This window comes from Dasypus novemcinctus, chromosome 10 (genome assembly GCF_030445035.2).
Source record: "Dasypus novemcinctus isolate mDasNov1 chromosome 10, mDasNov1.1.hap2, whole genome shotgun sequence".
Lineage (NCBI taxonomy): Eukaryota > Metazoa > Chordata > Mammalia > Cingulata > Dasypodidae > Dasypus > Dasypus novemcinctus.
In genome coordinates, this window is record NC_080682.1 from 6235356 (window position 1) to 6260190 (window position 24835).

A 24835-nucleotide genomic window follows, 5' to 3' on the forward strand; every position below is an offset into this window, starting at 1 on the left:
TCAAAGCACTTATAACTCATTTGGGTTAATGAAGTTCAGAGGCAGCACTGTGTGAGCTGTGCATTAAGTACTCAGTGAGTGGCAGAGATGGAAAAGGCAGCAGCAGCCAAGGCATGCGGGACAAGGGGTTGTTAAGGATACTGGACAGTAGGCTCCAGAGAGAGGGAAACTGAATCAAAGTAAACAGTGACTGAGGGCTATGGAATGAGTCCAAGTACAAAGGGGTTTGCAAACTTTCTGTAAAGGGTACTGAGTAAATATTTTAGGCTTTCCGGGCCATTTGGTCTCTGATGCAACTCCTCAACTGTCACAGTAGTGCAAGAGCTGGGACAATATGTAAAGAAATGGGGATGATAAGCTCAAATAAAACGTCACCGATGACTAAAGGCAGAGGGCTGGATTTGGCACAGGATGGAGCTTGCTGACCCCTAAGCAGAACAACTAAACCCATCTGTGAATGAAGGGGCTTGGCTTTTCTGGAGGTGGAGATTTTAAAAAGAATGGCAGGTTCTAAGCAGGGTTAGAGAAGGGTTAGCAGGTGACACTATGGGCTTGAGAAGTGAGGAAAGAGTAACAGCTGACACTAAGCATTTATTCTAAGCTAAAAGTTCATCAGTCTACCTGACAAAAGTTCAGTCTGTGGACTTTGCACTGATGGAAAAAGCTGAGGCAGCTGCTCTAGGGCCCCATTCCCAGCAGCTGAGGTGGGATCTAAACCTAAGCCATCATGTGCCAGAGCCTGGAGGCGTGACCACAGCATGAGATTGCCTAGTGAGGTCCCTGCCACCATCCCTGAGTAGAGGTCCATGCCCAGACTACTGTGGAGGCCACAGGGGGCGTGGGGACCACCCTGTTCAAGGGAGTAAGAACCACGGGGGGAGAGGGGAGATGATGACTCCAATTAAAACAGGGGAGAATGAAAGTGAGCAGCTGAGATGTTGTAGCAAGTTCCTCAAAGCGGTCTGTGAACTCCTGGGAAATCACATCAGTAAAGTTTTCTTTGTGGGGTCGGAAGGCAGAAAACACGCGTTGGGGAAGTCCTACCCATGGCAAAGATAAGCTAGAGGACCAGACAAACCCTCTAGAGCACTTCCTCTGTCAGGCATTGGCTGTTTCAGGTTATAGCAGTGGGTTAGACGTGGTCTTGTGGATGCCACACTCTAAATTCAGCAGCATTAAAGAGTCTTTCTTGCACAGGATTGGTAATCCAAATCCTCCTTAAGCCAGGAAGCTCCCACCTATTTAAAACCATTAGAGTATCCACACCCTGCTGGGTTATTGAAGCCTAAGAAAAGTACAAGAGAAAACAGAACTAGAAACAAAGAATCAGGCTTTATTTCTGTTATTATTTTTAATACAGGTATTGTAGACATCTGTTAGTCTAGCAATGCAGGATGGCCAATACACAGAAATTAAAGTAGAAACGGAGAGAACTGCTCCTGGTCCTTGGGCTGCCACCCTCCAACAAACAGCTCTGTTCTTCCCTTCCTCATGTACTCTCCCTGCCACGTAAGAAAAGAAAAAAGCAGAACGAACGACAACCCCACACGCCCTTTCACCAGCAGCAGATAAGATGAAATAAGACACTGTTAGCTTGGGTGGAATGAAGGAGCCAACCAAATCCAAACTGCAAAGGCAGCCTGTGCCAGTGCTGGAGCCAAGCCTCAGCACTGGCCCGCAAAGCTCTCCACCAGGGGAGGTGCGACTGCACGATCTCTCAGCCATGCCTAGAGTCCTGTGCCACATAAGCCAGGATTCTTAAAACGACTGTGGAGACCTGTTCTCTGGTCAAGCAAGGTTCCAGGTGAGGACACATGAAGTCAGTCTCTTCTGAGAGGAGCACACGATAGAAAGGGGGTCCTGAGGATGCGTGCAAATGTCAAGTAAGCCACCCTTGCCGTGTGTCCCAGGGGCACTGCTGGTTCCACTGGCCTTGGAGTGCTAGGTTTGCCTTGCCTCACAGAAGAGTTTCTACACCATTTAAAATGGAAAAAGTAAATAAGAAATAAGGCATTAGACATTTGACTTTTTATTTCCATATGCAATGAATGTAATGTTTAGGCACGCTGCTTGGGATGCTATTTCTAAAAAAATTATTGGCCATTTTTCAGAATATCCTTTTGGTTTTAAATACTGGTCAGGAAAAACAAATGATGTAAAAATACGTGGATAATTTTCTATTACAGAAATGAAAAACTGATTTGCATCTAAAAGTGCAAAGGTGAAGTAATTTAACCCTTTCACCAGACAATATGGCAATATACAATATATTGCTTCAGCTGTTTTGAGAAGGCTGTGATGTATTTTTATATTGACATAGAAAATTATAAATTACATTGAATTAGTATCCATAATCACTATATATATACACAAACCAGTTCTAAAAAAAATACACTGGTTTAGAATTTACGAGTGAAAATCTCACACGGTACAGTAAAACAATTAACATGCTTAGGTGCCAGATTTTGATTTCTACATTAAAAATACGAGCCTGTAAAATGAACGCACTCCAATCCCATTAGCAGCACGAGCATTTTTCAACTGACTTGCCTAATATGATTTAGGTATGTTAAAATATACAGATTGCTCTGAAATGTTCATTGGTGATGCTTGTTAACAAGGTAAATTTTGGTGAATGGGTTAAAAGCCAGATCAACTACCAAAACAAAACAAAAAAACAACCCAAACCACAAGCCATATACACTCCAAATATTCTAGTGTTTCACCTGTAGGAATAATCATTTCAAGCAAACAAGACTTGAACAGAACATATGGCTTTACAATAACATCAGTTTATCAACTAAGTTGTAGCAATAAATACTTAATCTCTACCAATAGACTTACATTTTTGATCCGTTTTAAACAATACAGAAAACAGTTACTGATCGAACTGGTTATAAAAAGAACACCAAAATTTCTTATTCAAAATCACTTTTGTAAGTTAGAACAACCAAAATTACACTTAGAGGGCATTTCAATCCTAGGACGCCTTGCCAACCTGGAAGAAAAATGAATTCAGAATTTTGTACAAGGTGAAAAATGTATGAAAACTGCCTAATACTTTGGTCACACTAATAATTGTCAAATAGTTATGTTTCAAATACAATAGATCTGTGTATTCACTTTTATAAAACTATTCTTACAGCCATTTTAACTATAGTATTACTACTCTTATTACATGGACGGCAAGATCTTATTTCACAGGCCGCCCATTATTTAGAACAATACAATATAAACATACGCAAAAATTCTTGGTATTTGTCAATGTGCAATTATTTTTACACTTCGGATTTCTCTGTACAATGTCTTAGAATCTAGAATAGAAAGGTTGCTGGTCCTGATCCCTTGCAGAGCGAGTGCAGCAGTGACTGGCTGGGAGTGGGGAGGGGGGCTCTGGACGGAGCCCCCCAGAAGCCCCTGGGTGGTGGCAGTCTGCGGTCCTCAGTCAGCAGCAGCAGCACTCACTCATCATACAGGGCCGTTGACTGAGGCGTCGCCTGGCACGCTGGGCTGGTCAGTCCTAAGGAGAAGAGACAGACATCTGAGAGGGTGGAATGTGGGGTGGAGAATACATCTGGGTAGGGGCCATTTATTTTAAATCTTGTTTATCCAATCCCTAGCGTGAGGCCTGGCACTTAGTAGGTACTTCAGGGAGTGCTTCGTAAATGCATTTAGCTAAAAGTCAGAAAATCCAACTGAGCAGCATTAAGGCCTCACCAGCAGTCAGCTGGGCTCCCAGCAAGGCTGCCGAAGAGCAGGCACCCCATGAAATAAAGCCCCCACTGCAGCTTCTTGGAAGCCGAGGGAGAGGGCAGGTCAGGGGTTATGTGCTTCCAAAAAGCTTTTAACTGGTTTCATAGCTCAGAATCCACGTAAAATTTCACATGGAAAAGCTACTACGAAAGGAAATGAATGGTTTGTAAATAAGACAAACTGTGGAAATGAAGAAAACTGAGAAAACAAATGTATTTCCAAAAACAAATGTAAGCCTTAAAGGGGTGTGTCAGTGTGAGTGTATGTGTGTAGGAAGAGGTGGAATACTATAAACAAAGTAGTGACAAATAAATAAGGTTGTCTTTTTAAAAAAGATTTATTTTTCCATCTTCCCCTCTCCCCACCCTGCTGTTTCTGCTGTCTGTGTCCTTTGCTGTGTGATCTTCTGTGTCTATTTCTTTTTGTCTTCTCTCTTTTACTTTTTCTCCTCTAGGATTCACCGGGATTTGACCCTGGGGACCTCTCATGTGGAGAGAGGTTCCCTGTCAGCTGTGCCACCTCAGTTCCTGGTCTCTACTGCGCTTCACTTTAACTCTCCCCTTCGTCTCTCTTTTGCTGCGTCATCATCTTGCTGCATGACTCACTTGCGCAGGCTCCAGCTCACTGTGCGGGCATGTCAGGGATCGAACCTGGGTCCTCCCATGTTGTAGGCGGAAGCCCCATCACTTGAGCCACATCTGCTTCCCTCTGTCTTCTTAAATATACACGTGATGTTCCTTAAGGGCTTTACCAAAATTTTATAAAGTAGACTGAAAAGGGAGAGCTTAGGGCCCTAACTGGGAAGCATATTGCAAGTACTTTTGGAACAGCATTCAAAATTTATTAATAGAATGTTTGAGAGAAAAAAACAGAATTTTTAACCCACTACCTGCTACTATGAAAGAGAACCAAGAATCAGCTCTGCACATATACGACACTCTACTTACACCTGGTACCTCAACATATCGTAAGAACTGAAAGTTCTTGAGCGAGACATAAGCAGTTACACATCCTGCTTTCACCACATAACAAGGTCTGGTGCATTCCCCTGTAAGGGGAGTTCTAGGCATAGAATGCAGGCAAGATGCTGAGCACACTGGCTATTACAGCTATGTGCTTGGTAGAGAGCAGCGGAATATAAAATATTTATGGCACTTGTGACTCCAAGGCCAACTGTAAACAACAAATCACACTGTTTGTGACAGGGACTGTGTAGGGAAGATGGCATAGCAAGAGCCCCAAACAGCTATTTTTACTTTCAATGCTTTAAAAATTTTTTAAAAAGAATGAAAATAAAGGGACACATCAGCACTTACCTTATCCCTGCCCAACTGCTACAATGTCATCTTCTCAGAGAGGCTTTCCTCACCACCTGACCTAACAGTGGGACTCCTGTCACTCCCATCCCTTTTTCCAGCCCCACCTGCCCTCCTCTGCGCCCCTCTATTAATTTGAGTCTCCCCACACTGAGGCAGGGCTTGCCACACTCGAACATGTGCCAGTTGGAGGGCAGACAACAGCAGTGCCTCACTTCCTCCTCCACCATTTCAGTCCCACCGCCTCGTGAGGCAGGGCTCTTCACACCAGTTATATGCTAGTTAGGGAGAAAGCAAGTGGATTCCCCTCAAGCAAGCCAAGTTCTGTGCATAACAGAAAGCCAAGGAGATGATCCCACAGCCTCTAGTGTCATTTATGACAGAGAAAAGTAAGAAGAAAATCCTGAAGTAAAAACCCCAAAATGGGGAAGACGTGGATCATTATACCTCCTCCTACTGCACTAAGGACACTTAAAGGCTAGAAATGAGGGAGAGGACATAACCGATTGGGAATTAAAACTAAATAACCTTTAAAAACAACATATAGAAAACCTCAGACAAAAAAGTGACTTGTCCAAACCCTTAGAAGCACAGGTAGAACTGGATCCCACCAGTCTCCCACTTCTTCCTCCCCAGGCCTTCACTGGAGCCAACAATGCTCAAATATTTCTTATAATTAATTTAACTTATATGAAGATTAAAAATAACCACACTAAAAACGCATTCTATAATTTCCATGGGATAAACATAAACAGGACTTGCCACACTACAAATATAGAGGTTGGCTGACCAGTGAGCACAGAGTGCCCCCTGCTGGTTCCCACCGGTTATGCTGTAGGTGCAAAATGCCTACAACGTTCTGGGGGCCAGACGAGAGGGAAAGTACTTCTCTGAGCCAGCTTTGAAGGTTACTTTTTCCTTATGGAAGGAATATAAGGAATATACACAGATTCAACTCAAAAAAAAAGTTAACTCTGGGAAGTACTGAACAAAGTTCCTTCTGGTCCAAAGCAAATCATCTTCTGGTGGGAGCGCTGGTGTAACTGGACGATGCTCTCAAGCAAGAGGCTTGAGCCTGAGAAGCAGCCTTCGACTGCAGTGGCTGTTGCTACGCCTATCCCTTCAGGCCACTGGCTTGTCTAATCCCAGGGTTCTTAACCTGTTTTATTCCATGGACCCCTCTGCCAGTCAGGTAAAAACCACAGGTCCACACTATACTGTGTAATATTTAATAAATATATCACACCCGCCCCAACATGTCCCCACAAAAACAATGTTTTTCTGAATTTTAATTCAGGGTCATGGACTCCTGGTTCAGACCCCTACAATCAAAAGGTGACTAGAAAAAAATCTCATTCCAAACCACACAGCTCTGACAGTGGGATTTTAAACGTAATCAAGACTACACACACGCACACACATACACAAACATGCACACATATGTATTTTGGGGGGTTGGGTGGGGAAGGTGACCGATACTAAACCAAGGAGTCATCTAATAGTTGGACCTCTGAGCTACACATATGAAAGAGTCTCAGGGACATTCTCTCCGTATGTCACAAAGGCATAATGGAGGGAAAATGCCCTGTACTTTCTTTAGAGTGCCAGTGACGTTACTGAATCTCTGCTTTTAAATGACCTAAAACCAGCTTTCAGTTTATAGCGTAAAAAGATAAAATACTATCTCTAAGTTCTTAGTGCTATCACTTGGATTACCCCGAGGACTGAGAAAATTATTGTGCTAATAAGCAAGTCAAGTCACTGAATGCTTGAGGACAACTGTAAATGACCCCCTCCCCAGTTCACCCTCACCCACTCAGATGCCAACTCCCCTCCCAACCCCCAGAAAACAACAGGCTAAGACAGAAGGGGCTCAGCATGATGTGAGGAGGTGAGTGGTTACCTCTGCTCTGGACTAGTGCTGGGGAGCTGGGGGGCCGTGGACTTCGACTCTGCCATCTCAGGGGTCTCCTCCACCACGTATTTACAAGCAGCATCTTGAGAGGTAGACAGTTTTCCTTCCTCACTGCAGTAAAGAAGATGACATGTGGCATTATCCGCCCCAGGTGGAAGCCCCAAAAGCAGGATGAGATCACATGCAGCGATTCTGGAAGTCATGACTGCCACGGGGTCAAAGCCCTCAGGCTGAGGGAGCATGCTCGGGGAGCAATCACAAGGACATGGCAGCGACTGGGAAATCACACAAGGAAAGGACCACACACACGGGAGCCAAAAGAGGGACAATGTAATGTGGCTGGTGTCTGATAAAGAACGGTCCCATATTACCGTACATACCGATAGGATTTCAACACTCTGAAGCCAAGTGTGCAAAACAGAAAAAGAAATGTACAAAAGTTTCAGAATACTCCTATAAATGAGGAATTTGGGGGAATAATATGTCCACGACTGCACATAAGCAAAAACAGCAGATTCAGTGACGGTGTCAAATGAACCTGTTTGAAGGAATGAGTCTTTAGTTAGAGCATTTTGCTTTAGGGCCAAGCCCACCAATAAAAACAGATGGCCAGCTGGAAAGACCCAACAGCTGCTTGCTGGCTGGAAACCAGAGTCCTGAGAGGAGGGTGCCAAGCACTCTGAACCAGGATTTAAAGGCTTTGCAAGTTGCCCTCAAATGTCCGAGAAGTACGAACACCATAAAGGAAAAGAGAAAAATCAAGAACAGCTGTTGGAACAGGTAAAAGGGGATCATAAAGGATCTGAGTACTTGGGAATTAACCAAGAGTGAATTACTTCCCCCATCTTGCTCTTACTGGACAAAGAGAACATAGCAAAGCTCTCATCAACTTTGCCTGTGGGCGGAATTTTAGACTTGCCCATTCTGTCTGGGATTCCCATTTTTCACACACTCGAAATGGCCCTAAAGTAAGTTAAAGGGCAGCAAGACGGTCTCTTTGGGAAGGTCAATCATTCTTAGAGCTAGGTCCTGTCCTGGACTTATGAAAATTCTAATTTTACGATAACTTCTGTAGTGGCTTCCAGATGGTTCCAGGTAGTTTTAAAGTAGGAAAATGAATCAAAGTCTAATGATTTGTTGACAATCTCCAACAAATCTCCTTTTAAACTTACTTCCCATTCCTCCTGACTATGGCAAGGTTCTCCACGCTGTGCATCTGCCACAGCATGCCCAGCTTCCCGGAGCTGCACCCATACTGCCCTCACTTCCACAACTCCGTGAACAAAAGGTGAGCTGTACTGAACTGGTCAGGACATTTCCCAGGGCTCTATACCCCCAAGTGGAAAGTACTGGGTCATCTTTCCATCTACATGGTTCTCCCGCACATCTCATCTCCAGAGAGAGGGGCCCAGTCTGCAACCACCACTAGCGGGGCAACTGGGTGTCTTCTTCCTCACCCATGCTCAGTGTTATCCACCCTTCTCATTTCTGCTATTGGTAGAGGTTTGATGCAACATTTATCATTGTCATCACAGTTCTCTTACAGCAAACGTGTTTTAAGGACTCCTTCATAAGCTTTTTCAGTCTTTCTTTAAACGGCTTATTAGTATCCTCACAATTTTCCTTACTGGTTTAGAAATTCTTTCTGCACATAGGACAGAAAGGTATTCAATATTTTCTTCTACCAACTTCCACGAGACTTTGGTCATGACACTTAACTCTAGTGCCTCAGTTTCATCATCCGGAAGTGGGGATGATAATCACATACCCATTTTATAGGGTCCCTGAGGAAAACAAACATGTTAACACACAGAAGGTGTTCAGAAAACAGCACCTGGCACACAGCCAGCACTACACATGCTGCTCTTCTCAATGGAGGAATAGGGAGGACCTAGTTGTACTTCTTCCTTGTAGTGAACCAGCCTCTTCCCAGCACAGCAAACTAACTCATCCCTCCCTTTCTTGCTGTTCTTGAGCTCTGTACCCACATCGCAATGGACACTTGTCTAGTCACATGCTAATTTCACAGTTTTAATTATTGTGACTCTGTAGCAAGACTGAATATCTGGCAGGTTAAGTCTTTTATTTAATCCTCTTTATGGCTTCGTAAGCAATTTTAAAAACATTTATTAATTCACAAATTCTGGAGTATGTCTGTCAAGTTCCCTTTAGAAAATCCAACTGGAATGCTGACTGTGATTGCATTAAATTTAAAGATGAACTTGGTGATAGTGGGCACCTGTGCAGTATTATGCTGCCCCATCAAAGAGTATGGATTGTCTCCACTTAAGTGGACCATCATCATCTTTTATAAGCACTTTAAAGTTTCCTCTATAGAGAGCCTGTATATTCTTGGTTAAGATAATTCCTAAATAACTTGTAGTTTGATGTATTTTGTAAATGGTTTCGCACTCTTTATTATACTTTCTGGTCGCTTACTATTGATGTAGAGAAAACTACTGATGTTTGCGGTTCCTCATCATCTGCAAACATCAGTGTCACTGCGTCCTTGCAATATGCACCGACACTTCTATTCATCTTCTGCCCTCCTAGCACTCCAGGGTGGCCTATACTGCCTACAGAGGGGCAAGGATAATAGACATCCTTTTGTGTCCCTTATTTTTAGTGAATCTACTTAAACTATCTTCACGAAGAATCACTTCCACTATAGCGTTTTGGTACTTATATTTTACCAAGTTAGGAAATTTCATTTCTGTTCCTCATTTGCCCAGAGTTTTAATCATACACAGTTATGGAACTTTATGAAAAGCTTACACAAAAAAATTAAAAGATTTTTCTGTCATGGAACCATCCTCGTCCTTACATTACACAGATAAGCCCTAACGGATCATCATGAATTACATTTAATACACTGTTGGCTTTAGCTAACAATTATTTTATATAGCATTTCTGCATCTAAATTTGTTTCCAAGTGACATAAGGTGATCACTTTCTGAATTACCCATATCTGGTTTTGGAATTACAATTTCATTGCCCTTCATAAACGATCCAGGCCACATTTTTCACTTTTTCTCTTTTATATAACAACTTGCTTAAAATAGGAAATAGTAGACGAATGTGCGTCCACAGTTCCACCTCTCTGTGAAGTGAAACCCCTCTCTGAATTTGGTGTGTTCCTTGCTCTCCTCCACAGGTAACTGCTTACTGCACTGCACCCCTTGTCCAGTTTTTTCTCTTAGGTTGTCTTTTCTTATTGATATTGGGTTCTTCCAACATCCTGGCTGCTGGTGCTTTACTGACTGTGGTTTTGTTTTACATTATATCAGGTCTTTTGGTGTATTAAATTAAATATAGTCACATTCATTAATCTTTTCCCTTATGGCTTGGCTTTTTATGGTTATAAAATTTCCCTATACCCAAATCATAAAAATTTTCTCTCATTTTGTTTTCTAAATCTTGTATATTTATGCCTTTCAGATTTATTCTGAGACAGAGATTGAATTTAATTTTTTCCCCCAAAATGGATAATCACTATTTCAGTCCAACCTTTCCTCATTCAATTACAATGTCAATATAACATACACTGAGTTCATGTAAGTTTATGGGGGTGTATGCAGGGGGGGGGCAGTCTATTTATATAACTGTGCCAAGGCCACATCTCAGCAATCAAAGCTTTAACACTAAGACTTGATACTAAGACGGTGAAGCCCCTCTCTTGGTTCTTCAAGAACGATCTTGGCTATTTTTGGCCTACTTTGTTCCTTATGAATATCATGTTAGCTTTTCAATTTCGATGCAAAACTCTATTAGGATTTTGATGGGAACAGCACTAATTTTACAGATTTATTTGTTGAGAAATGCCAGATAACTCCCCATTAATTAACATGGCATATCTCTTATAGGTCTTTATTCTATTTGTCAATGAGGTTTTAAGTTCTTTCCTCAAAAAAGGTCATCTCCTAGGAATCATATAGGCAAGGTGTAACATTTTTATTACTAACAAAAAGCACAACCAGGAGACTTTATACTAGTTTATAGGATGCAAATGATTCCTGTATGTATCCAGTAACCTCACTAAACTTTGTATGAATTCTAAATTGTCTACAGAGTCGAATGAAATTTTTCATGTAATAAAGCACTGAAAACAATGACGATTTTCTTCTTCTCTCAATTTATCTATTTATTTTTAAAAAAATCTCACTCCTTATGCAGCACCTGCCCAGAGCATCAGCAAAGCACTAAAGAGAAGCAGTGACTGTAGGTCTGTTAGGTTAATGCCTTTAAAGAAAATACTTCTAATGGGTCACTATTAAAACTGAAGTATTTGTTAGATTTTCAGTAGATACACTGAAGAGTAAAGCAGCTACTTTCTATTATTAGACTGCTAAAAAAGTCATAAACCACTCTGAATTTTTATCAAATGCTCTTCCCCACCTACTGAATGGTTTTTATCCTTTTATCTGTTTTGAGAATTACCTTCAAAAATTTTTACAATGTTATAATATTCTTATATTCATGTGATAAATCCTTGGTCATGGCTTTAAAAAAATACAATGATGGTTTTGGTTTGCTAACTTTAAAAGTTTGTGCATCATGCTCATACATGAATTTACCCCACAATTAATTTTTCTCGTTCATGCTTTCATTGTTTTGTGGCAATGTTAACATGGGTTGGGAAGCATCCCTTCTTGTGAAATCTTGAAAGAGTTTGTGTAAAATAAAGATTAACCTTCTAAGCACTGCTTTGTCTTCCATGAAGTTTTGAAAAAAAATTCTGTTATTACTCTCTCAGTTTTAAAGTGTGTAATGTCCATTATGATTCCTTTTTAGGACCATGAGTTTAGAAGTGAGGTTGTTCATTTCCACAAAGAGAAATTTGTAGTTTATTTTTGAAGCTATCATTTCCCTACTGATTTCTAATGACTACATTATATCCAGAGAAAATGATCTGTATGACAATGAGCTTTTGTTTTGACGGCCTGTATATATAAGTCAATTTCTACTACTTCTAAAGATTTGTCTATTTTCCTACTTCTGTCAATTTCTTACTTTTATGTATTTTAAATCCAAGAGACATTTTATTCTATTTATATATGAACTAGTCTTCTGAACACTTGGGGAAAAAAAAAAAAAGGAATTTAGAGACCCAAAACTCTCCAGGTCTTCATTAAGATTCATTTTTAGATTTAGCAGAAATATTAGAAAGATGCCAGGCTAATGTCTGAACCTACGTTTGGGTCAAATTACAAACTTTACGATCTGCAGTTATCCCCCACCATCCTCGCAATGACCTGAAGCTGCCAGGATGATCGACTGAGCCCCTGGTTACCTTTTGAAGACTGCAGTTTCTGTCTTGGCATCTACAGTGAGGCTGAGAGTTTCCTTCATGCCGCCATTCATCACGGTCTCAGTTACCTTGTCTGTACTTTCTGCATCCTCCTCTCCATCAGAGCTGGCTTCCATAGCCACACTGCCTGGAGCTGCAAAGAACATATAGCTGAGAGGTACACCAGCTAAAACCAAAGAGGAACTGGTGTCCTTTTCTGCTGCTCAAGGAGGAAGAAAAAAGTGAGACTGTTTGCCTGTTGAAGCCAGTTTTCATGGGTTTTCTTCAAAGGCTTAGCTCACCCCCAGTGCTTTCTAGCCCGGGGTCTTTGCACACCCAGCCTACTCTCCTGTCTCTGATTTTCTCAAATCACAGTACGGGCCCGAGTACAAAGTTCATATACAGGTGAGCCTCTACCTACTCCAACCCAAAAGTACCCACATTTATTGTTTGTCTACTGTACCATGAGAATTAATTCACTCTTTTCTTTTCAGTTTTCCCCACTTGGGTCCTAATTTTTTTTTCCTTTGTGATTTCCTTGTGGATTATTTCTTTGTTCCATAATGAGGTCATAATGCTTTAGTTTTCTTATCCATAAAGTAGGGAAAATTGAATCCATCTAATAAAACGGTTGACAGATAAAATGAGGTAATGTATATAAAGTGTTTAGAAGAATGACAAATCAAATAAGAATTATTGGTTTCATTCCTTTTCCCTGCCCTCTACCTGTCTCCACATTTCTTTTCCTAAGCACCTATTTCTTTGTTTTGTTTCTGCCCTCCACATACTTCCATTTTCCCGTAATATTCCTTGCACTAGTTCCCCCTCCCCCCACCCTATCCATAAGGATAAAAACAGTTCTGGGCCAATGCAAGAAACATATTTGACCACCCAGAGTAACAAAGCAACCCCCTGCAATACTAATTTCATACCCTCCACCATTTTATCTGTTCAAAAAGATGAGGAGAAAAGAAACCGCACCATAGCCTGAATCATGCTTAGATACACACATCACATGCTCAAGCAAAGCAAATTCCAAGGGCCAGCAGAACTGGGTGGAGGCCGGACCAGGAACACCAAGTCCAGTTCTGGCTGCAGTCACCCTGGGTGGTGCAGGCTAAGGGACTCCTCCTTTCTGGGCTGGTTTCCTTAACTGTACACACTGATGGACTGAATAACTGAACACTTGGACCCCTTACTCCTTATAGAATCAACATGCTATGTTCTGGAATGACACACAATTTATTTGAATCAGTTGCCCTGAGGCTATTAGATCCACATCTTCTTGAACCTGAGAGTCATATCTAGTTTTATAAACCTGCTCTGAAAACAAAGACAACTTTTCTGATTTAGAAAACTAGTGTAGAGGTAAAGCCTGAGACATCACAGCCCACCACCAGAGAGTGGCCCAGTGTGGACCTGTGGGCTCTTGGCACTCACCTTCTGGCTGTGCTGTAAGGGCAGTGACGCTGGTAGTCAGAGAACCCACGGGTTCAGTGCTGGTTTCCATTTCTACTGGGGAATTACTCCTCAAGGAATCTTTTGTACTTTTAGAAAAGAGAAAGTTCAGGTGTTAGCAGTGGGAAAAGCCCTCAGTTACCATTATCCGAACAAAACCTTTGAAAACAATCTTAGGTTCTATTAGAAAGACTTCAGTATCTATTTAAGAGCAGTTGGATTAGAGACTCCAATAGTAAATCAAGCTGAGTGCAAATGGCTACTTGATACAGTAAATGAACATGGAGTGCGCGAATGCCCCACTCAACTGACAGGGTAGCGGTGCATGGGCATCACAGAGGTTTCTAGTCAGGTTTGCAAAGTCCAGGCTCTGAGAGATTGGGCAGTAGAGGTGTATAATGTGCAGAATCAACTCCATCTAATTGTTATTTTCACAAAAATCTTTATCTACCTTGAGTCAACCTTCCCAGAGGGCCTAGCCCTTTGTACTGGTTTTTGTTGTGAGAACATGGTAAGAAATACTGAGTCACTGAGTGAGGGGGTGGAGGAAGGGGTCTGGTGGGTGGGGAGTCATCCCCTACTGTGTAAGCAACATCCCTCACAAACTCAGCCTCTGATACACGGGGTATAAGGAAGGAGCCCTTCAACGACATTCTCAAGTAATCAAAGGTTCCTACCCTCTCATCATAAAAAAAAAGACAGGAAAAAGCAAGAGCAAGAAACCCAATTTTCCAGTATTGGATAGGGCCAGGAAATAACTCACAATATTCAGGAAACATTTCCCACAAGCCTCATTTTACTTCTGAATAATAGTTAAAATGCTACAGTTACCAGAGAGCAACTCAGATTTCAGCCCAATCTTTGGTTAATTTAAGAGAGCAACTGTTAGCTAGCCAACAATAGTTTGTCTTCCTATCTTCTCCATTTCTACTGATTGTTTAAAAACATTACTTGTTAGAACAGGGAAAGAAATAGTCTTTCATATGGTGTGCTGGGCCTAAATCTTCAATGACAAAATTAAGTTTAGCAAATCAAAATAAGCAAAACGAGACATGGAATCGTAGATAATACTCAAATGCTAACAATACTATTCAGGAAAATTATGCAGGATTGACAGCCATACCTGAAACATTCCTACACTAGAAATGCTACAAGTAAAATCCAAGTTCATGTTATGAAATGAAATTCAAGAAACATTTTGCATTTCCCCCACTCATCCTATGCAGAGGGCCTGTGAGGAGTCCTCTGGCACGGCCCCATTCCTGTTCACCTCAGTCCTGTCCTAACAGCTCTGTGGAGGCTACGGAGATGCCATCAAACTGTCCGAGACCATCCCAGCCTACTTTATTCAAGAACTACTGGAAGAAAGGAAAGAGGGTGGTGATTTCCTGCACTACATTACTGTGCCAATATCTCTCTTGCGCTGATTTTTGATCTTAAGGCACTGCATTCAACTTGGAAGGTGACATGAAGAATGGTGTTAACAGCAAATGCATCCTGGCCCCAGTCCTCCTCTGGGAAGGGTTAGGAAGTGTGCATGGAACTGCTCACCTCAGGGAAGAAGGGAACTCTGAAAAAGAAGCCCAGCCCGTCTCTTTAGTTGGCATTGGCTCCTCTGTGCTCCAGACATCAGACCCCACAGAGTCTAACGGCGCACCGTGGGTTGTCTCCATTGGGACGTCGAAGTTGGCTGACCAGTTGGGTGCTAAACAGAGGGAAGGAATTTCAACTGAAGACCATTTCAGCAGTTTAATACAAACACAAGATATTTTTCAAAAACCAGATTAGCAAAGACTAAAAAAGAGTTGACACAGCAAGACGACGCAACAAAAAGAAAAGAAACACAGATTCCTGTGCCACTGACAACAACAGAAGTGGACAAAAACAAGAACACGCAGCAAATGGACACAGAGAACAGACAACTGGGGCGGGGCAGGGGGGAAGGGGAGAAAAAGAAATAAAATAAATCTTTAAAAAAGAAAAAAGTGATAATACCCTGTGCTTGTAGTATTGGGGGAAGAAAGGCTTATCCTAATATATTAATGGTCTGAGTAGAAATGGCATAATCACTCAGCAGGCAATTTGACATCTATCCTATTAAAAAAAATCAAGTATTTCCTTTGACCAAGAAATTCCATTTCTAAGACTCTATCCAAAAGAAATAAGAAACAGGGATGCAATGCTACATATAAGAGAGTATGTTAATTTCTTAGTTTCGACAAATGTACCAGGGACATGTTAGCACTGGAGAAATGTGCGTGAAAGGTATGTGGAAATTCTCTATACTATTTTGCAACTTTTAACTCTAAAATGATTGCAAAATAAAAAGCGTATTTAAGAAAAAGAGTATGTTGGCTATTCAACTGCAATAAATAGAAAACAACCTTAATGGTCCCCAATATATATCTGTATGCATTTTATACTTTTTAACAGTCTTAACTGCAGTCCACTGTAATTAACACAAAAAACAGGAAGGCTTCTGCTAATACTCTCCTACGGTACCGCTCCCACAACAATGCCTGCCAGCCAACTTTGGATCCAACCTGCAGGTCTCTGTTTAAATGGCACCTTCTCAGAGATGTGTTTCTTCAGATTAAATTAAAGTCACTGTTCATTCGCTCTCACCGTACACTATACTTCTTTCTCCCCCACCCACCACCCTCAGTCCTAATGGTGACTGCCCTAATTCAAGCTGGGCATGGAAACTTGTGTTCTCTGCTACTAAGGACATTTTCTATACAGGGTGTAATGAAGAAATGCTAGGGAACCTGCTAGACATTTGGGGGCTTATCCTAGAGACAAACGACTTAGAAGTATTTGGATATATAGAAATGTTCCAATTTTAAAGACAGGCCTCACTGTGACCTTGGACATGTTATTTACCTTCCCCAAGCCTGGGTCTCCCTATCTGTTCATATCAGACAATACTATCTACTTGGCAAGGCTCGGCTGATGATTAAATGAGGGCCTACACATAGTATGTATTTAATTAGGACTGTCTTCTCTACTTCCTGCCCTTCAATCTATGTGAGTGTGGCAGGGATCCATCAATTTCTAGAAAGATGACAACTTCGATGTTTGGAAATCTCACGTGAAATCTCCCCAAATCAACCTGATATAGATGTTTGCCTGCCCACCACATACAGTTCTGGACTCATTCCATCTGTATCCCAGTTTTACTTTACTGCTAAATTTAAGCCACCCAAAAATTACTATTTCATTGTTATCACTTGGGAGAGTCATCCCCAGAATCCTTGTAACATCAGAAATTCTTCTCAACAGACCACTAAACCTCCAAAAGCAGCCAGAGATAAACGTAAGGATGGCAGAGGCCCCTCAAAGTCAGAAGGTGTGGGGGGAGTTCTGGGGGAGGAGAATCCCCCCCTCCCCGCCCTGCCCACTCTCCCAGCAATCTGAATTCCTCCAGAGTTCTGACAAAGGCAAAGAAACCTTTGGCAAGGAACAGAGCATCAGGAGGGCTGCCCTAAACTGGGACTGAGGATGACAGTGATGTTCAGCCAGTATGCTCCCCTCCTCCTGTCCTTGTCCCCATACACCCAGTTCCAGCGTTATGCCAGCAGCGGCATGCAGTAAACTGTACCAAGCCTGCCATCTCCCTTCAAGCCAAGGACCACTCATCCAGCCCCTTGAAGGACCTGGATTCTGGAGCCCAAGGACCAGGACCCTGGTCCAGTCTCCTCCTCTGTACTTGCTGCCTAGTCTCAATCCTGATTAGTACTCATTACTCCTGATGTGTAGCAGTTAGCACTTTTATGGGTTTTCCTGCCTCCAGCATGTTTTCTAAACCAGCTTTCACACTATTCATACCAGTGACTTTCTTGGAAGAGGTTCGATAATGTTATTCTCAGTAAAATCCCCAAGGGGGCCCTAAAAGCTACAGAATACAATTCTCATTCTGGCCCCTGGCCTTACCTCTCATCATCGGGGGGCCCTCCATGTTCTCCTGCTTTCCTTTAAGACATCCCATCCTTTGGGAGGGCTTTACAGATGCCCGGGATGAGCGGGAATCCTCCTCTATCTCAAATTACAATGTGTGTTTCAGCGAAACTATCCCTTCAGAAGTCATCTCAGATGAATAGACTAGTCTGCCTACTTTTCAAAGTACCTACTTCCAACACACAGCATCTAAATGGAAGAATAAGGCAACTTACGTTCATTCAAGTCTACCTCCATTTTATCCTCTGTATTGGCACTACTGGATTCAAATAAATCTTGTTTGGCTCCATCTTCTTCTTCTGAGTCTGTACTTTCCTCACTGTCCGTACTCCCCGAGCTTTTAAAAAAAAAAAAAAAGTTAATGCAGTTTCTAATGCTTTGATATGTAATAGTTTATACTTAATGCTGCAAATCAGTCATCAGCCAAATCTAGAAAATTCTAAAGGTCACCCAGTAACAACACAAAGTGATATTGCACTTCAAGTGAATCATATCTGCCCAAGTGCCATTTTAAGGCATAGAGGATGATGTTAGCAAGCACACGTGTGGGGATAGGGGTGAGGAGTGGGTTTAGGGGTGGAGACTCTCTCTCTCTCTCTCTCTCCCCCCACAGCCTGACCTCATAATAGACATTTACGTCTTTATCCCGGGTCTGTCCAGGTGGTAACTGTGATAAGAAACATTAACATGCCCCAATGTGCTGTCACCCCATCTCTTCCAAGACATGAAAAATAGAGATTTGTGCAAGTTGGTTCCCCAAAAGCTCAGACTACAGCTGAGGGCCTAAAGGAAGGGAATGCTGGCTCTACAAAGGGGTTGGCAAACTTTTTCTGCCAAGGCCAGATAGTAAATATTTTAGGTTTAGTGGGCCATACGGTCTCTGTTGCTACTACTCAACCCTGTCATTTTAGCATGAAAGCAAACACAGTTAACTAATTGTAGATGAATGAGGGTGCCTATGTTCCAATAAAATTTTATTTCCAAAAGCAGGGGCAGGCTGGATTTGGCTCAGGGACCACAGTTTGCCTAACTCCAAGCTAAGCCATCAACAGCTCTACTACTTGGGCTTTGCTTACCAACCTAAAACACTAATGAATTCATGTTGGTATCTCATTGTGATGTCATTTCCCTAAGGACCAAGGATATTGAGCATCTTTCCACATGCATATTTGCCATCCATATGTCTTTTCTGAAATGTCTTTTCATGTATTTTGCACATTAAAACCTGGGTTGTCTTTTGATTGTGGTTTGAGTTCTTTATATTCTATGAGGCCTTTATCAGGTATTTGATTTGCAAATGTCTTCTCTGTGTGTGGTGTGTCTTTCTACTCTACTAACAGTGTCTTTCAAATAGCAAGTTTTTTTTCATGTTCAACTTATGAAAGTTTTCTTTTATGTACAATGCTTTTGGTGTTAAATCTAAGAAATCTTACCCTAACTCAAGGTCACAACATTTTTCTCCTTTGTTTTCTTTTAGAAGTTTTATGCTTTACATTTTTGCCTAGGATCCATTTTGAGTTTATTTTTGTATAGAATTAAAAGGTACAAATCGAAGCTCATTCTTTTGTATATGGACGTCAAATTGTTTCAGCACCACCTGTTGAAAAGACTATCTCTTTCACCATTGAACTGCTTTTGTATCTCTGTTAAAAATCAGTCATCCTCACAAGGTATTACACATTGCTTGACTCTATAAAAAATTTAAAAACAAACTAGAGAGTTCAGAATAGCAGCTGTGTATGGCAGGGGAAGCAGACAGAGATTGAGAGATGATGAATTTTTATCTGTTTTTATTATTCAAATAATGAAAATGATCTAATAATGATTGAATTGATAATTATATAACTATGTGACTATACCAAATATCACTGATTTTACAACTTTGGATGGATTGTATGCTTTATTTAATATGCATCAATAAAACTGATCTTTTAAATCAGTCATTCCATAAATGTTGGTCTATTTAAGAACTCTATTCTGTCCCATTAATCAACACATCCCTAACTTTTTGCTACTACCACACTCTTAATTACTCTATCTTAAAATCAGGAATGTTATAGTTTGCCAACTTTGTTCTTTAGGAAAGGTGTTTCAGCTATTCTAGGTCCTAAGCATTTCCCTCTGAATTTAAGAATCAGCTTGTCAACAGTTGCAAAAATAAGTCGTTAGGATTTTGTGTAAGATTGCATTGAATCTATAGCTCAATCTAGGGACATATGGCCTCTTAACAACACTGAGTCTTCCATTCATGAACATTTAATGAAGCCTTTTGAATTTCTCTCAGCTAGGTTTTGTAAGTTTTCAGTGAACAGGTCTCAGATATCTTTTTGTCAGATTCATCCCTACATATTTCATATATTTTTATGCCAACATAAATAGTATTGTTTAGTAATTTCAACTCTGTCTACTACAGTATGTGGAAATGGTTATACTGATTTTTTATTGCCCAACCTTGTAAAACTCACGTAATTTTTCTAATAGTCTTTTGGTAGATTCCAGCAAATTCACTACATTGACAATCAATGTATATCAAATAAAGCAATAAACCAACATGCTGAAGAATGGACAGAGTGGGTGTTAAAAAAAGAGGGTAGGTCTGATAACCTTGTTAAGCTCTTTTATCAGGTCTAGATTAAAATTGCCTGCTAAAGTCTTGTTAAGACCACTGCTGGGTCTTCTGTAACCGGAAGCAATAATGGCTCTTAAGAGATTACTAACTAGGGAACTGATGGCATATGCAGAGACAGGCAATGCTGACCCAACCCCACCCAACAAGAGGATCTGGACAGCTGAGAGACAAGGTGGGAGGGTGTTTTACTTTTCATGGAAAAAATTTTTTGTTCCTTTGAATTTTATGCTATGTGAAAACATTACCTATTAAAAATAAATGAGGGATGGGAAGTGGATGCAGCTCAATCAACTGGGCTCCCATCTACCATATAGGAGACTCTGGGTTCGCTTCCCAGGGCCTCCTTGTGAAGGCAAGCGCGCCCATGCCTGCAGAGAGCTGACGGTGTATGCCCATGCAGAGCTGACAGCCCGCGCCTGTGGAGAGCTGGCGCAGCAAGATGACGCAACAAAGGGAAACAAGTAGACCCAGTAGAACGCACAGTGAATGGACAGAGAGAGCAGACAGCAAGCAAATTGGCAAGGGGGGGCGATTATAAATAAAATAATAAAAATAAATCTTAAAAAAAAATAAAAAATAAATGAAGGAAGTGGATGTGACACAAGCAGTTGGCCACCTGCCTACCACATGGGAGGTCCTGGATTCAGTTTCTGATGCCTCCTAAAGAAGACAAGCAAGACAGCAAGCTGACGCAACAGGCTGGTGTGGCAAGATGATGCAATGAGATGACACAATGAAGACACACAACAAGGAAACACAATGAGAGACAATAAATAGGAGGTGGAGGTGGCTCAAGCAATTGGGTTCCTCCCTCCCACATGGGAAGTCCCAGGTTTGGTTCCCGGTGCCTCCTAAAAATAAGATGAGCACATAATGAACAGACACAGAGAGCAGATAGCGCGTACAAACAACTGGGGGGGGGGGGAGTGAATAAATTTAAAAATCTAAAAAAAAAAAGAAAATAAATAAAAACAAAAGTTCAGCAGCTATTCATATATATCCCTCTCCTCTTAAATATGAAGATTGAGATAACAAACACCCAGGTAATAAGTCTCCCTATTTACAGAATCACAATTTATTCATGTTCCTGTGATAGTGACTAAAAGAAAAAAAAGACGACTCCAGAAGGTATCAACTGACATGATCTTGTCGCCCACAGTCTGACTAACATTTAGAAACAATTCTCCCCCTTTCTTTTGGAAACTTTCAGTCTTTTAAAAAAAATAATGCATAACTCAGCCACTGCTGTTATTACTGGTATGGGAATATTTATTTATTCAAAAGCGCTCTATGACTACATTTCTTATTCAAATGATGCTGTGTCACAACATTTCAGGAACTTTGTTTAAATACTTCCAGCATTTTCAATTCAAGCACATCACCTTGACTCACCCACCCTTCTGTCTCATTGCATACATGAGTACTTGCACCAACTCATATCAATTACTGAGGCATTTCTGATCATGACAAAAGTAGTAGATTCTAGATCAAATATATACATTCTGAGATGATACAATATGTGTCTCATAGTAAGTATCTGCTTTATGTGCTGGGTATAATTACTACTATAACAAGCTGTCTTTCACCTGGATCGTCTTTGGGATTCTGGCGTAAACGCAATATGCTTTTCCTCCCAGATGTCTTCCTCATCAGAGCCACCATCATCAAACTGCTGTATTCTTTCCTTACAACATGCTTCAAACAAGGCGATATTTCCCTAAATAAAAAGGGAGAGAAAATGAACAAAACATTTAAAACCAAGTTATTTTCTCCCAAAAGTTACTGATGTAAATTGCATTTGATTACACTAGAAGCTTGCTAAGTTTTAGGTTGTTTAGTATTTGCTACATATTATCATTTGTGCCCATATTTCCATTCTTTTAAAAAACGAAGCCTATCACCCACACCAAAATAAAATGTAAACATCTACGTTAGCTTCTGTGTAAGTACTAGAAAGTTTCTCTAAAAAGATTGCGACTCAAAGCTAGCATATAAGCAGCACAGAGCTGCCTGCTCTCATTTAGTAAATTTATCATTTTGTTTTGTTTTTAGGAGGCATCAGGGACCAAAGCTGGGACCATCCCTGTGGGAAGCAGGCATCCAACCACTTCAGCCACATCCACTCCCCTAAAATTATCATTTTAATCCCAACAGCCTTCCTGTCCCACCCACTCTCAGATGATGTCACAGATCTATCCTAATGAGGAAAAGCAGCCTGTATTTCATCTGCTTTCACCAGTCCAGCTAAGCAGTGATAACCTTCAATGACACAAATCTGCAGTTTCTACTGTGTCTTTTTTTTTTTTTAAAGATTTATTTATTTAATCCCCTCCTCCCCCGGTTGTCTGTTCTCTGTGTCCACTTGCTGCGTCGTTTCTTTGTCTGCTTCTGTTGTCGTCAGTGGCACGGGAAGTATGGGCGGTGCCATTCCTGGGCAGGCTGCACCCTTCCTTTATGCGCTGGGCGGCTCTCCCCACGGGTGCACTCCTTGTGCGTGGGGCTCCCCTACGCGGGACACCCCCACATGGCGCGGCACTCCCCGCGTGCATCAGCACTGCGCATGGACCAGCTCCACACGGGTTAAGGAGGCCCGGGGTTTGAACCGTGTACCTCCCATGTGGTAGACGGACGCCCTAACCACTGGGCCAAGTCCGTTTCCCATCTACTGTATCTTATTAGCAAATAAAAAGTGGTCTCTCATGCTGATCCACAAAATCAAAGACTGTGCCTGTTCAAATGATTTCAATCCCTGTCACCTGTAAGGGAAGATGATGCAACTGATGTGGTATTTCATAACTGCCCAATGGTAAGAGGCGTGCCCTGATCTACCCAAGTTTCTCTCCTAAAGACACATGGCAGACATTAACAGGCAGCTAGCTGGAGCCTCAAGCTAGCAGCCTCCTCTTTGAAGCCAAATACATGTAGTGCAATTGCAAGTGACCCTGGTTTTATTAGCCCTATCATATCTTCAAAAAGGGTTGCAAATACCATTTCACCAAGCCCAGGCAGGTCGTGTGCAAGGGTGAGCTGTTTAACTACCACGTCGCCAGGCCCAGGCAGGTCGTGTGCAAGGGTGAGCTGTTTAACTACCACGTCGCCAGGCCCAGGCAGGTCGTGTGCAAGGGTGAGCTGTTTAACTACCACATCGCCAGGCCCAGGCAGGTTGTGTGCAAGGGTGAGCTGTTTAACTACCACATCGCCAGGCCCAGGCAGGTCGTGTGCAAGGGTGAGCTGTTTAACTACCACATCGCCAGGCCCAGGCAGGTCGTGTGCAAGGGTGAGCTGTTTAACTACCACGTCGCCAGGCCCAGGCAGGTCGTGTGCAAGGGTGAGCTGTTTAACTACCACGTCGCCAGGCCCAGGCAGGTCGTGTGCAAGGGTGAGCTGTTTAACTACCACGTCGCCAGGCCCAGGCAGGTCGTGTGCAAGGGTGAGCTGTTTAAGTACCATGTCGCCAGGCCCAGGCAGGTCGTGTGCAAGGGTGAGCTGTTTAACTACCACGTCGCCAGGCCCAGGCAGGTCGTGTGCAAGGGTGAGCTGTTTAACTACCACGTCACCAGGCCCAGGCAGGTCGTGTGCAAGGGTGAGCTGTTTAACTACCACGTCACCAGGCCCAGGCAGGTCGTGTGCAAGGGTGAGCCGTTTAACTACCATGTCGCCAGGCCCAGGCAGGTCGTGTGCAAGGGTGAGCCGTTTAACTACCACGTCGCCAGGCCCAGGCAGGTCGTGTGCAAGGGTGAGCTGTTTAAGTACCATGTCGCCAGGCCCAGGCAGGTCGTGTGCAAGGGTGAGCTGTTTAACATTAATCTCAGATGAAAGCTCCTAGACAGCAAACTGGTCTCAGTGCAGGTGATGCCCATGTGCAGGCTGAGACAAAACCCTGCCCCCACGTCTCCACCTCCTGTATCCTGTGTTGCTCACGATGGGAAATATTTATACTCACACTTTCATTTGTATTGAGAGTAAAGTTGATGTCTGATACCCGATCAAAGGAAACACTGTAAAAAATATATATACATAAGTGTAGTAAAAGTTAATTAGATATAAAGTCACAGGGACAGTGTTCATGAAATTTTTGAAATTAAAAAATACACTACTATCATTAAAATGCACATAAGAAAAAAAACAAAAAAGAAAATCCAAAAACTACTTGCATTGAATTATGCTTCCTATAAAAGATTTTTAACATCCAGTTTCACAGGCCATACTATAATATCAACAAGAAAAAGGTTTATTTGAAAAGAAACAAGACATGAAAAGTAAACAAACAGTGCCAGTCACTAAGCTTTCTCCAAGTAGAAGCTTTTGCCAAATTCATATATAAAACCCTGAAATATTATGTGATGGGATGGCACAATCCAGGAAGGCCATATGGAGTAAAAGAATTCAGAGCCTAATGAGTAAATGTAGCTTTTTCTAGTGGATATGGCTAGCTTACAATTCTTCAAAGATTTTATGCAGCCAAGACAGAGTACTGTATATTAACGTGCCTTATATAAATTAATTAATATTGAAATGGA

The 24835-nt window shown here is 41.8% G+C and overlaps 1 protein-coding gene across 50 annotated transcripts in view; it reads right to left on the minus strand.

Annotated features, from left to right (window-relative positions):
- Nucleotides 1-1313: 1313 nt before the first annotated feature.
- Nucleotides 1314-24835, minus strand: part of PPP6R3 (protein phosphatase 6 regulatory subunit 3) — a 150098-nt gene continuing 126576 nt past the window's right edge. For 26 of the 50 annotated variants that reach the window (XR_011649851.1, XM_058305058.1, XM_058305033.2 and 23 more), the window contains 8 exons: nucleotides 24259-24313; nucleotides 21902-22032; nucleotides 17902-18023; nucleotides 15281-15434; nucleotides 13712-13818; nucleotides 12275-12425; nucleotides 6973-7095; nucleotides 1314-3520 (listed from right to left, as the gene is read on the minus strand). Coding sequence is in view for 49 of the 50 variants with exons in the window: in XM_058305058.1 (XP_058161041.1) it covers nucleotides 3469-3520; nucleotides 6973-7095; nucleotides 12275-12425; nucleotides 13712-13818; nucleotides 15281-15434; nucleotides 17902-18023; nucleotides 21902-22032; nucleotides 24259-24313 (895 nt within the window). In the remaining variant the exon portion in view is untranslated. Of the gene's footprint in view, nucleotides 3521-6972; nucleotides 7096-7364; nucleotides 7383-12274; nucleotides 12426-13711; nucleotides 13819-15280; nucleotides 15435-17901; nucleotides 18024-21901; nucleotides 22033-24258; nucleotides 24314-24835 lie in introns of all 50 variants that reach the window. The other 24 variants (XM_058305050.2, XM_071217923.1, XM_071217922.1 and 21 more) reach the window with 1 other exon arrangement.